We start from the raw sequence: 12694 nt of genomic DNA, 5'->3' as shown, positions 1-12694 counted from the left end.
ATGCACATATATGTATGATTTTCATGTGAAAAAATTATTCAGACAATAAATTGATTTCAAGAAATAAGCCTGCGATTGGCTGGCAACCAGTTCAGGGTGTACCCCGCCTACTGCCCGAAGCCAGCTGGGATAGGCTCCAGCGCCCCCCGCGACCCTTATGAGGACAAGCGGTTAAGAGGATGGATGAAATAAGCATTGCTATGAGCAATGCTCAGTTTTGTTTCAATTTCATTGATTTTATGCTGATGCCTTCGTTACAGACCTTGATCATAAAATATTAATTGTAGCAAATAAAACATCTTTAGTTACTTAAAAGAGGAGAAGGAAGCAGTCTTGAAGTAACATTCTTTGTTTTCAAAATTATTTCTTGTAACTTGTACTAGCTTGTTTTGTTGCTATATTTAGACATTGAACATACAGCATGTAAATTTAATGTTGTGACTATTAATAAATAATCTTAATCAACTTTTAAAGGTTTTTTTTCTTGAGGCTTTTGGCTCCACCAAAAGCCACACACTTAATTATTCATGCAATTACAGTGTGCTTTAGCAAAAAAACAACAAAAAAAAACATTAATATATATATATATATATATATATATAACCATGGTTAAAGCACAGGCATTATGAAATATATATTGAGTGAGTGACATATAATTAATGTAATGAAATACATTGAGTTAGGACATAAAGGCCAAAATAACATAATCGTGTTCTATTTTTAGTGTGTAAAAAATGGGCTCCTGAGTTGCTCTCCTCTGGTTCATGCATCATGTGTTGGTCACGAGCACATTAGTTACCTGGGGGATTTTGGTCAGCAGCGTAAAGCTCAGCAGGATTCAAGCCATGAAATAATTTCCATGCAATGTGCAAGGTCAAGACTCGAAACCCAGCTTTTATTAGATTGTGTAAGTGCACCTAGTGATTCAGCTGGTGAGAGTACGTGCTACTCTTCAATACAATACATGTTCAACGGGTCCTGAATATCAATAGAAAAGTGTGTGCTACATTAGATGTCAATGACACTCCCAAGTTCCCAACACATGCAGTCAAACATTCAGGCGTCAATACTGTTCTTTTGTGAGGGAGGATTCAACTCAAATGCAGCATGCATTTAGTAATGTATTGAAAAGATAACTTACAATAAATCTGTCTCCTTAAAATGTGTACTACGTCTTTTGGTGACTTTTTTTCAGACTGGTACCAGTACAAGTACAACTCTTGAGTAGTCACCGATACCAAGTACCAACACCACTTGTAGTTTTCATCCATACAATTTCCCCCAAAAAACAATGACAGATACTTTTAAAAGAAAGCCCTATCTACCCCAATATAGCATTTGTCCTTAAAGTTGCATACAATTAATAGAACATTTCTATTCTTCTGAATTTAAATTTATTGTTCCTGATTGAATGATCGTAAGATGGCGGCTGCCGTCACAAGTATGATACCTTGAAATAAGGTGTGGTATTGGCCCAATGCCGATACCTGATATTGGTACTTTCCCATCCCTAGTAGTAAAATAGAGTTGAAAAAAAAGGAAATGAGAAAGACTAACTGTGTCATTATGTCACTGATAATGTGTCAAATTCCAGTAGTATTGGAGGATTCATAACAATTTAGATTCATATTGGATTGTTAATAATGTTTGAGAGTATGCAAGCCAATGTGTTTTTCTCTCTAGGTTGCAATGACACATTTAGAACTGGCTGACATGAAAAAGCGGATGACCGCCATTGGAGAAAATATTGCAATCTTATGAATATTTACATTTTATAAACTCATCTAACGTCTAAGTTAAAGGGATACTTGACTCATTGAGCCATTTTCAGCAGCAAAAGACCATATTTTGTCTGTAATTAATTTAACGACCAATCACGGCTCACCTGTTTTCTGGGTTTGGTCAGCAAACTGAGCCATGATTGGTCCGAACCTATTTTCTGAGCATGTGTGATGTCATCTTCAGTCAACAGCAAGTGGAAAACCGTGTTTTTAAAGGTATTAATTGTACATGAAAAATAATTAAATTATGAAATGAATTCTCATCTCGAGGCCACTTGGAGTGGAGCCGTGGGCAGAACTCAGAGAGAAGCGTGTATCGGGATCAGAGCACCTATTCGGGCTTGCCGCAGCGAACCCCCAGATGAGCCCCCGTTCACTGGAAGCCAGCTTTCAAGGTGCGCGGTGTCGGCAATGCGGACGCCGCGTGGAGGGTCAAGGTTGGTGAAATTAAGTGAGGATATGGAGCTGCCCTGAATGAACAGCGTAAATTGGGATTAAAATACTATATATTAGGGGTGCTAGAAAAATCGATTCGGCAATATATCGCGATATTACAGAGCGCAATTCTCGAATCGATTCGATATGCGGCCGAATCGATTTTTAAACATCAATTTTTTATGAGAATATTCAACAAAACGTCTTAATTAGGGTTAGGATTCACACATTAAATATGGAAGAATGTTATATTAATGGAACATTAAGCCTTAATATTTTATTTCAGTGCTGTTCAGACATGAAACAGACTGCAACCTGTTTGTTAAATGCAGTGGCTCAGTTATAAGCCTGAATTTTCAGATAAATAAATACATTTTCATACAAATCTTACAGTGGACATGTACAAGTTTACTGATTAGTATTTTTTTTTTGCAATAATCAATTTATAGATTCGTATCGGGATTAATCGGTATTGAATCGAATCGTGACATATGAATCGTGATACGAATCGAATCGCCAAGTACTAGGCATTTGACACCCCTACTATATATATATATATATATATATATATATATATATATATATATATATATATATGTATATATATAATTGCTCTTGGCATCTGCCTGGAGCTTTCAAAAGATGAGAGTGAAAACAAGGCACATGGGAGAGAAAAAAAAACTGATATATGCTGAGTTTTTAAACTTCCCGTGCATTATTTTGACAGCATGCCCTGCTTGTGTCAAAAATGAAATCCTGTCATTCTTTACAGAAAGTGGTTCGTGTACAAAAAACAAAAATGGATGTAGGGCTTTATTTACAGCCCGTGTACACTGTGCAAATTAAACCATATTAAGTTTAATTGTAAAGTTAGCCATTACACTTGAATTAGGACCAAAGTTAGTTTGATCTGATCAAATTGAGAACCTCAGGCTCTCGACTATGAGGGAGATGTGCTAACCACCAGTCTACTGTTACGTACTTTATCTGCTTCTTATAGATAAATTCATCTGAAAAAAACCCACACACACCTCAACGGGGTAACTTTGCCACAGAGACATTACTTTTGATTAGATTTGCCTGTGTAACAGCTTAACAGTACTAAAACTCATCTACAGAGTCTGGCATGCTGCCCTTTAATGAGCATGTCATGCGCTATACATAATTGAAAAAGTGGTATTAGTTTTAAGGACTATCGCAACAGCCTCATTAGCTCAAGCAAAATGCTGATGATGATTACGTTCATTTGGAACCAGGAGTCCTAACTCAAAGCTTTTTTGCTTCTTGGAAGTTTCCAGTCATTTGTGCAATGAAATGCATCTATACTCACAACAAAGAGAAGAAGAAGAAATTCCAGCTGTATAGTTTTTTGATAGACTGTTAAAAGTGAAGACATATTCTTCCATTTAAACTACTGTAAAACTGTACAACGTACATACAGTCAATGGGCATGAATTCCTCCATCACCACAAAACACAGACCTACAATGATTTTTTTATTTTCTAAAAGTGCATTTTACTGTCAATTTCCTTTATTTCTTGATGAATAAAATGCATGAACAACTAATCAAGCTGTTAATATTCATATTCCTAGTTTGCATCTTATTTGCTGTGTCTGATGTCTGTTGCCTTGTGAGCAGGGACATCTCACTGTTATCATATGTGGGTCCTCAGATCTATGACAAACTAACACTTAAATAAACATTGCGCTCTTGTTGTCATCTTTACAGGACAGCCACTTCCAGGGAGATGAGCAACACTGCTTTCTCCTTTTATAGACAAACTGTTTTAACTTGGACTGGTGAACACCAAGGCAGTTAGAGATGTTTGTGAATTCTTATTCATCCAGGTCATTTAATTCTCAGGGAATGAATTGATATCGGTTGATCTTGATGATCAAATTACATGTACAGTGGTACCTCGGAGTTGGAACATAATTCGTTCCTGCGAAGTGTTCAAAGTCCGAATTGTTGAACCTCAGAAATTTTTTTTCCTATAGGAAATAATGTAAATGCAATTAATCCGTTCCCAAGCTCCAAAAACAGAAAATTCCTATTTTTAATTAATATTTAAGTTTTTTACATTTACAGTACAGTACAGTATTTAAACAATAAAAATACCTTACCTTACCTGTTGTAATGTGATGGCATATTGTTAGACTACTAAGCTGTCCTTGCATGCGTTGTTGAACAGCTAAAGGGGGTCCTCGTGCCAGTATTTACAGAAGTAGTGACAGTAGTTACAACTGCACGATAATCTCCTTCCTAATTCCACTGTGGTTCGTAGCACTGTATGTTTTTCTTTGCTGCCACTGGCATTGTTGTCTTTCTTTAGGCCCATGGCGAAGAAAATTGTCGTGGAAAAATCAAAAAGCACTCGCGAGTATGGAGCACTTCCGGGAGTATTCACGATCTGACTGGAAATGAGCAGTGCATCGTCTCAACTACTGCAACGTGAGCATTCGGCATTACTCGGCTTCGCTCGGCTTCACTCGGCTTCGCTCGGCTTCACTCGTTTACGCGTTTTCAAGGTATGTTAGCTTAGCTTAGCTTGCTTTGCTTGGGTGTTCGAACTCCGAAAATTTGTTCAAATTCCGAGGCATTTTTTTACTCAAATTTTTTGGTTGAAGAATTGTACGAGTTCCGAGGAGTTCAAACTCCGAGGTTCCACTGTATTTTGAAGCAAGCGCACTACGTTGTCACACTTGGCAAGCTTACATCCAATTGCTACATTTCTCAGTTATTTTTCTTTCGGTATCCATAGCAGGCGGTGAAACATGTCAGCCTCACTAGAATTACGATTATATAAAATAAACGTATGTTGATGTGATATAACAGGTTTTTAAAAGTGGGTTTTTAAAATGAATGAACATTGGAAAATCAAAAAGTTCTACACTCTGTCTCTTTAAGATGGTGTGGCAAACCCACACATAAAGTATTTAAGCTCCAAGTTGGAGGCACACCCCAACCATGAATGGTTTCACTGGTATCCTGAAATGTAAAACGACAGTTGTAAAGATGCCTTGCAGTGAGGCCTCAGTCTGGCAACAAGTTGTCGAATGGAAACTCCCTGATTAATATTCCATTCAGTCGTATACCTTTATACTGCCCGTTGTAGTAGTAGTGGTGCTGCCACTACCACTACAACGGGCGGAGTAAAATGCAGCTTAATTGGCTAACTCCTGACTTTGAATAACTCTAGGAGAATTTATAAGTTCTCGGGTTCACCGCCTTGCGGTGTCAATGATTTGTCCAATTAGTTAGTTGTGATGTTAGTTAAAGCAGACTACATCTGCAATATATGCAGAACTCCAGGTAATTCCAAAGGCTTCACATGATTATTCTTTGCAACTGTATAGCATCTTAAATAGCACACTGATCTGGGGTGAACCTGGGAGGGTCACAATCAAGTGATTAATGATTCGGCTGATTGTCCTACGGACTAACAAAGTGTCACCAACCAATTCTTGGGTCCGGAAATTTGCCCACTGATCCCTCCGTTCATCAGTATTCATCCTATTAACCTGTGGTAACAAACTGAAATTATTTGCTTCTAGCTGTGTTTTGCACCTGGATCATGGACTGCCATTAATAAATAGGAAAATTTTCAAGAGCAAGGCATCTTTCCATGTAATTTCTCTCCAATATCAAAAGTCAGTCTTATAGGGACCGTTATTGTGCCTCACACTACATTTCTCAGATATTTGGCAATCAATGTTGTTTGTATAACTCTTAACCAAGAGCGAGAGAATGCTTTTGGTGTTAAGCTTTTTCATTACCACATCACTTCATTCAGTAATGACTTTTGACCCATGGCCATCTTAATCGGTGCACACACAATTGTTTTCTCTTCGCACAAAGGTGAATTTGCCAACTAAACTAGTTAAATAATCCAATCCCAGAATAAGACTACGAGGTCATTGCAAACACTGCCAGAATGTGGATGTCTATGTGGAGCTCAAAAGCAAAATAGATGTTTACCAACAAAAAGCCTACCAAGGCCAGCAGGGCTGCACTATTCATGAAGAGGTTAGTCAGTGTACAGGCACCATTGTTGAGTACCGGGCTCCATTAATATAAATCACATGCTCAACAACAATGACCTCAGACACAACAATGTCAAAGCAATTAGGAGCAGAAGAACGTTTTGAACCCACATACTGTAGATACCTCCTGAATTATTCTTGTCACGATACCAAAATTTTAATTTGATAATATACCTGCATAAAATTCATTGATACTGGCACTTAAGCGATACCATGAACAAAAACTTAAAACATAAGGACTGTGTCTCCTGCAGTTCATTTCGTCTACCTTGTTTGGACCCCACCTTTTTGGCGACGTGCGGCGGGCACTTTACAAGGAGACGACCCATACTCCGGCCGCGAGACCAAGCAGGAACGGATAACAAAATACTGCAGGTATTTGCGCAGTGTAAAACAACATTGGTTTGGCCAAGGAATCCGGAAAATGGCATCAACAAATAATTATTTTTATTTATTTTATTTTATTTTGCAAACTATCAGTTATGCGGTTGTACGTGGAGACGCTAGAGAATTCTACATCGGTGGAGGAAGCAAGACAATGAACTCGGAGTTTGTCATCATTCCGGGAGGATTAACGAAGGAACTCCAAGTCTCCAACCGCTGGACATTGGCGTAAACCGGTCGTTCAAATTGAAGTTCCGAGCAGCGTTGGTGCGCTGGACAAGAGATGGCAAATACACTTTCACCAAACTTGGAGGCAGCGTCGGGTGCAACAGTATGTGAATGGATTGCGGACGCCTGGGCGAACAAGTCTGCTGGCACTGTTGTTCGAGCTTTCACAAAAGCCGGCGTCATTGTTAAACAACCGCACGGCAACGAGACTGACTCCGATAATGACGAGGGGGTACCTAGCATGTTTGACAGAGAAATTGCTCGGCTGTTCAGAGCCAAGGGTGGCTATTTTGAAGAAAGTGGAATATTTCACCTTTTTTTAAGTACATAACTCCACAGGTGTTCATTCTTAGTTTTGATGCATACAGTGAGAATCTACAATGTAAATAGTAATGAGGATAAAGCAATTAACACAATGAATGAGTGTCTAAACTTTTGGCCTGTACCGTATATTCAATTACAAGTGTTTGCCTATTACCGTACATGGCACAAGTGCTAAAAAAAAATGTCTGCTTTCGCTTTTCACACACATTAATATGTCGTATGTTTTAATTTAGCAATCGCTTGATCGTTCGACAGGCTATGTATTTTGTTTTAAAACAGCACCTGACAGTATTTATAATTCCACATGTGCCACTGGATGAAACAGTTAGTTAGTGCGCAGTCTAGGTTGCTAAAATGTACCAAATGGGTTCAGGGCAGCACTTCAGTAAATGGAGCGAACGAGGAAGCTGGCTCTAAATGTGCACACACTTTCTGTCATAAAAAGCAGATAGTGCTAGTTAAGTTAGATGGCTGTTATCATGGCAAAGTTCACATCCATGTTTATTTACGGTACCGTATATGGGGAGAATTTAGCCGGATGGAAGTCACAGACGGGCGTCTGCCTTCTGTGTGACTGTTGACACAGAGTTGGCATGTATTTGTTGTATTTAAAAAAAAATCCCAAGTCCCAAAATGTTTTTTGTGGTATTGTGTTATTTTTGTCCCCTAAAATTACTATACCAGTACTTGGTGCAACACTGTCCTGAGTACGCCTGATTCTGTCATTAATGCATGTACTGTGTGAAAAACATTAATTCTCTCTTTATTTACTCATTTTCTTTTGTTGCAAATGTGGGGTTGGAAAAAAAAAGCTCAGTCTGTCTTAACCGCAGTAAGCAGGCAACAATGTCATCGTTACTTCGGGATTCATACTCCTCTTTAATTACAGTGTGCAAGGAGTGTTTACCCAGGCCAATAGAGGTGACAAACCCTGCCTGTACCCTTTAGCAAACAGGCATTGACCTCCAACAACATCCTACGCTTCACACTCCAGGAAGAGCATGGCAGCTGGCTGAAAACCTTTCATTTGTAAAGAGAGCAAAAAAACGGCAAATAGTTATATTTGCACAGACTGCTGAAGAGGACCTGCATACAAAGCAAGCCTCTCTTTCCAGGGAATCCCACAGAGAGATAACAGCGAAGGATATAAGCAAGCAGTAGTCAAGTTTGCGTGTGACCATTCATCTGTGTATTCTGCTTATGAACTTCTGTTCAATATGTGTGATGAATGACTGACCCACAGCTTTGCAGGTCTTGGAGGCAGGATCCATTTCGAAACCTTCATAGCATTCACACTTGTAATCCCCTTTGTAGTTTATGCAGATCTGACTGCAGGCATCTGGGTTCTCACATTCATCTATGTCTGCAGACAGAAAAAAAGGTACAGGGTGAAATTAATACCTTTGAGTATGCTTTTTAAATCTTCACTGACAAGCAATGAAGTGGCAATGGTCATGTCATGTCAGTATACACCCTCTCTCTCTCTCTCTCTCTCTCTCTCTCTGTATATATATATATATATATATATATATATATATATATATATATATATATATATATATTGTTCAAAAGGGTAACCCAATGATTTTCTCTTTAAATTTGCCACCATAATAATAATAATTACAGTAAGTGCATTTTTGTTTGGAATAAAATGTGCAAATACAGTATTATTTGTAAAAGGGGCGGCATGGCTCAGTGGTAGAGTGGTCATCTCTATGAAATTGTGGGTTCGATAATCAGCCCTTGTGACTATGTTGAAGTGTCCTTGAGCAAGACACTGAAACCTGATTTGCTCCTAGTGGATCTGGCAGCGCCCTGCATGGCAACAGCCGACCACTAGTGTATTAATGTGTGTGAATGGGTGAATGTAAGGCATTGTAAAGCGCTTTGGGCACCCTTGTGGTGTAGATAAAGTGTTATATAAAAAGCAGTCCATCCAAAAAATTCTCAAAGGCTGCCATGGCCATTGAGACAAACATGAAATGTGCTAAAATACTGTACGATGGTTGTGCTTGACATTCAGCTTTAAAAAGCTCTGTCAACAGTTTCAATAAGCTATATTACTGACAATGCATAGAAAAGGACGAGCAATACTAGGAACAGAAAAGAAAATCTGTTTTCAAGGTTCAGTGACGTGACGTGAACTGAATTGCAATTGAAATGGTACTGTTAAATTAATAAATGAACAACTGAATAATTAGGTACATATTGAAATCACAAATGTAATCATCCTTTTACAACCAACATTGCAAAAGTTGTATTCACCTTTCATTATCTATAGCAATTTCATGGACTGCTATTAATGTAGTTTGTTCAACTGGCTATTGTATTGGATGTCATCGTTAGTTAACAGTATTATTCTAATAGTTCATGTAAAATCCTGTATGATCTGTTAAAATAAGCAAGTAACATGAATGTGGAAGATTGTGAAAAAAGCTAGTGAATTGTTTTTGTTTCTTTACCGCCACAAGTCTTTTTGTCCAGAAGCTTGAACCCAGAGGGGCAGTCACACGTAAAACCGATCTTCTGGTCCCTGCAGATATGCGAGCAGCCACCATTGTTGTCCGAGCACTCATTCAGGCCTGCACAGATAATAGTCAAAGGAGTTTGTCAGATAAAAGAATGATGAATAAAACAACAGACATCCGACTCACAATGTGCTTGTGTGTGTTTGTCACTTGCATTTGTGTGTATACTTGTAGATCGTCTGACATTGTTTTGGAGAACAAAAACATTTTTACTCAAAAGAACAAACTTGGGGTAACCAGACTCATCGCTGCACCAGCGAGTGAGTCTGGACACAGTCACCGTCAAGCACATTTCTGAGGCGCTGCAAACCAAACCTAACAGACATTTAGAACCGATCAGTGAAGAGGGGAAGTTTTGGGACTTCCTATGTATTTTGATGTATGATTTAATGTAGTCAAAAATCGGCATTGTGTAATCACATTCTTACTGATGAAATGTGCATGTAGCGCTTCTCCCAGCCTTATTGGTGGCATTTGCATCACAAATATAGAAAATAATGCAAAAACTCCGTGGAGAAATCAATGTATTCAAATTATGTGGCGTTGGTGAGTGGCAAAATAAAATGGCTGGCAGTAGCTTCACTTCTCGTGACGACGAGTAAGCGTCATTCTTAGTCATTCATATATAAGTCAGTGATCTTGTTTTTAATGGCGATGTGTTTCTGATCATTTAAAACTGAGTTTAATGTTAAAGGAAACACACTATTGTCTCTCCCATGCGCCATTTTGAATGGACTTCCGCCGCCGAAAACTAATGTTGCCCACGAAGAATACATCAGAGCAAATCAACCAATTTGATTGCACGGTTCGTTTTGAACCGGGCCGAACAGCGGTCAAGGGCAGCCTTTCCAGACCCACTTTCTGTCTTTCAAGGAAGTGGGTGTGTCTTGCCTATTCTATTTATGTGTTCACTGTTCAGGTTCCTGATCCGCACCATAATCCAATAACTCTTTCAAAATGAAATTGAGATACATGCATTAAGTACCCGCCCACAAATTTAGCACATTCTCCTCTCTCCATGTGCTCCTCTTCATCCTCCCATTTAATTCTTCCCACTTTCCTCCTCTGCATGCCCTTTCTCTATTGTATCTGCTTTAAAGTCGGCATTTATCCCCTTGTCTTTCTGCCCCCGGGGAGTGTGGAGAGATCACTTCAGAAAGCTAAAGCTGGCGCTTCATTAACGGTTTACATTAAAGATTTAAGCTTCAAGGCTACAGGTACCACAGAGAAACACTTGGGCTGGGAGAGACTGCACCAACAGAAATAGAAATGAGAAAATTAAGATTTGGAGAGATTTTAATTTTCTAGAATTTTCTAGGATATTACAGTACAGCATTATGTTGAGATATATTAAAAACATTAAACAAAAACAGTTTGGTTTAGTTTGGTAGCAAATATTTGAGGCCCTGTAATGAGCCCAATGCTTTTAGTATTATTGAGTTAAATTCATGTATTAGATATATTATTTACTTTTTTTGGTCTTCTGAATGTTTGTTGTTTTTTTCTCTTTCTTTCTTTCACACACGACTGTATGTTGAAAGTAGCACCAGGAATATACTGTGTTTGTGTGTATACGTCTGACTTTGGAGTAGGATATGTGTACGTGTATATATTTATAGGTTATGTGAATATGTATGTTTCTAACAAGTATGTTTTGAGTTGTTTTGGTCATGTCTGTGATGTCTGTTTTTTTGTGTGTTGTGAGAGAATTATATTTGTTTTGTTTACATAGACCTTGGTTTAGCTTGTCTGTCAGATTGTATTTTTGTTAGTTTTTTGTTTTGTTTTGGTTTCTCGGGGTTTGTTTGTTATGTTTATGACGTTTGTTTTTTGTGTTGTGATGAATTGTATTTCTCTTGGCTAGATAGTCTTTGGTAAAGACTGTTGATTAGATTATTTGTCTTTTTTATGTGTTTTTTTTTGTCGAGGAAAAAAGAACATAAAAAAATATATTTTTTAAAAGATATATTGAAAACAAGCAAGAATATTACGTGTACATTATGTTACTTTGAGACCTTCTTGTTATATTGCATGTCAAAATGTAAACAGAAATGGACACAAGTCTCTGAGGTCAAGTCCAAGTCAAGTTGCAAGTCTGTGGCCCAAAAATCAAAGCCAAGTCCAAGTCTTTCGGTTCCAAGTCATCAATCAAGGACGCATCTGTCGAGGAAGGACGCATCTGTACTCGCTCCAGCACTCACTCGTCACTTCTAACTATTTTGACATTGGGATTTTTAACTACATTGTTGCAATATGCCTGGTAGAAAAATAGCTGACGAGACTGAGGAGATCTTCTCTTGCAAAACTCAAAGAAATGGTGACCGAAATACTTGAAATGAAAAAAGGCATTAAGCCACTTCTGCAGGAAATTTTGCAGTTAGAGAAAGAGACACAAGAAAAAGATCGACGCATTGTCACCTTGGAACAAAAAGTGGATGATTTGGAACAGAATCTTCGAATCAACGATGTGATAGTTACAGGTATCCAGATTAAACCGTGCGGTGGCCCTCGGGCGAGAGCTGCGGCCAGCACAAGTGCAGTTGATTCTGACCAAGCTTCAGCGAACGAGACTGTCGAACAGCAAGTGACAACTCAACTCAGAGATTTGGGATTAATTGTGGATGCAGCGCACATCCAGATGTGCTTTTTGCTTCCAACTGGGGGGGACACGACCACCGGCAGTTCTGATCAGGTTTGTTGACAGGAAGAAAAACATTGCTCTTTTGAGAGATAGCTACAAGCTTAAAGGTAAATTGAAATCTCATAAAACGAAATGCTGACATTGCCAGAAGGGCGCGACAATTGAGAAAAAATTGACTTATCAAGAACACATGGACTGTCAGATCTTCATTCAAACTAAAGAAGACTCATCTTTTGAGAAGAAAATACGGATCGTGAAAAGAGTGGAAGAATTGGCGGAGTTTCAGAGACAATAACTGTAATCAGTAACTCACATCATTAAATTGTGGC

At 38.5% G+C, this 12694-nt stretch overlaps 1 protein-coding gene across 5 annotated transcripts in view; it reads right to left on the bottom strand.

The window, feature by feature from the left end:
• The window catches only part of lrp8 (low density lipoprotein receptor-related protein 8, apolipoprotein e receptor), a 182301-nt gene that overhangs the window by 33395 nt on the left and 136212 nt on the right, over positions 1-12694 (bottom strand). For all 5 annotated transcript variants that reach the window (XM_086088462.1, XM_086088466.1, XM_086088463.1 and 2 more), the window contains exons 8-9: positions 9659-9778; positions 8434-8559 (exon numbers count right to left, since the gene is read on the bottom strand). In XM_086088462.1, the coding sequence (XP_085944588.1) occupies positions 8434-8559; positions 9659-9778 (246 nt within the window). The remainder of the gene's footprint in view (positions 1-8433; positions 8560-9658; positions 9779-12694) is intronic.

This window comes from Leptonotus elevatus, chromosome 11, assembly GCF_054856555.1.
Source record: "Leptonotus elevatus isolate MCC_2025b chromosome 11, RoL_Lele_1.0, whole genome shotgun sequence".
NCBI classification, from domain to species: domain Eukaryota; kingdom Metazoa; phylum Chordata; class Actinopteri; order Syngnathiformes; family Syngnathidae; genus Leptonotus; species Leptonotus elevatus.
Note: the sequence above shows the minus strand (reverse complement) of the source record. Positions and strands in the feature narration are given on the sequence as shown.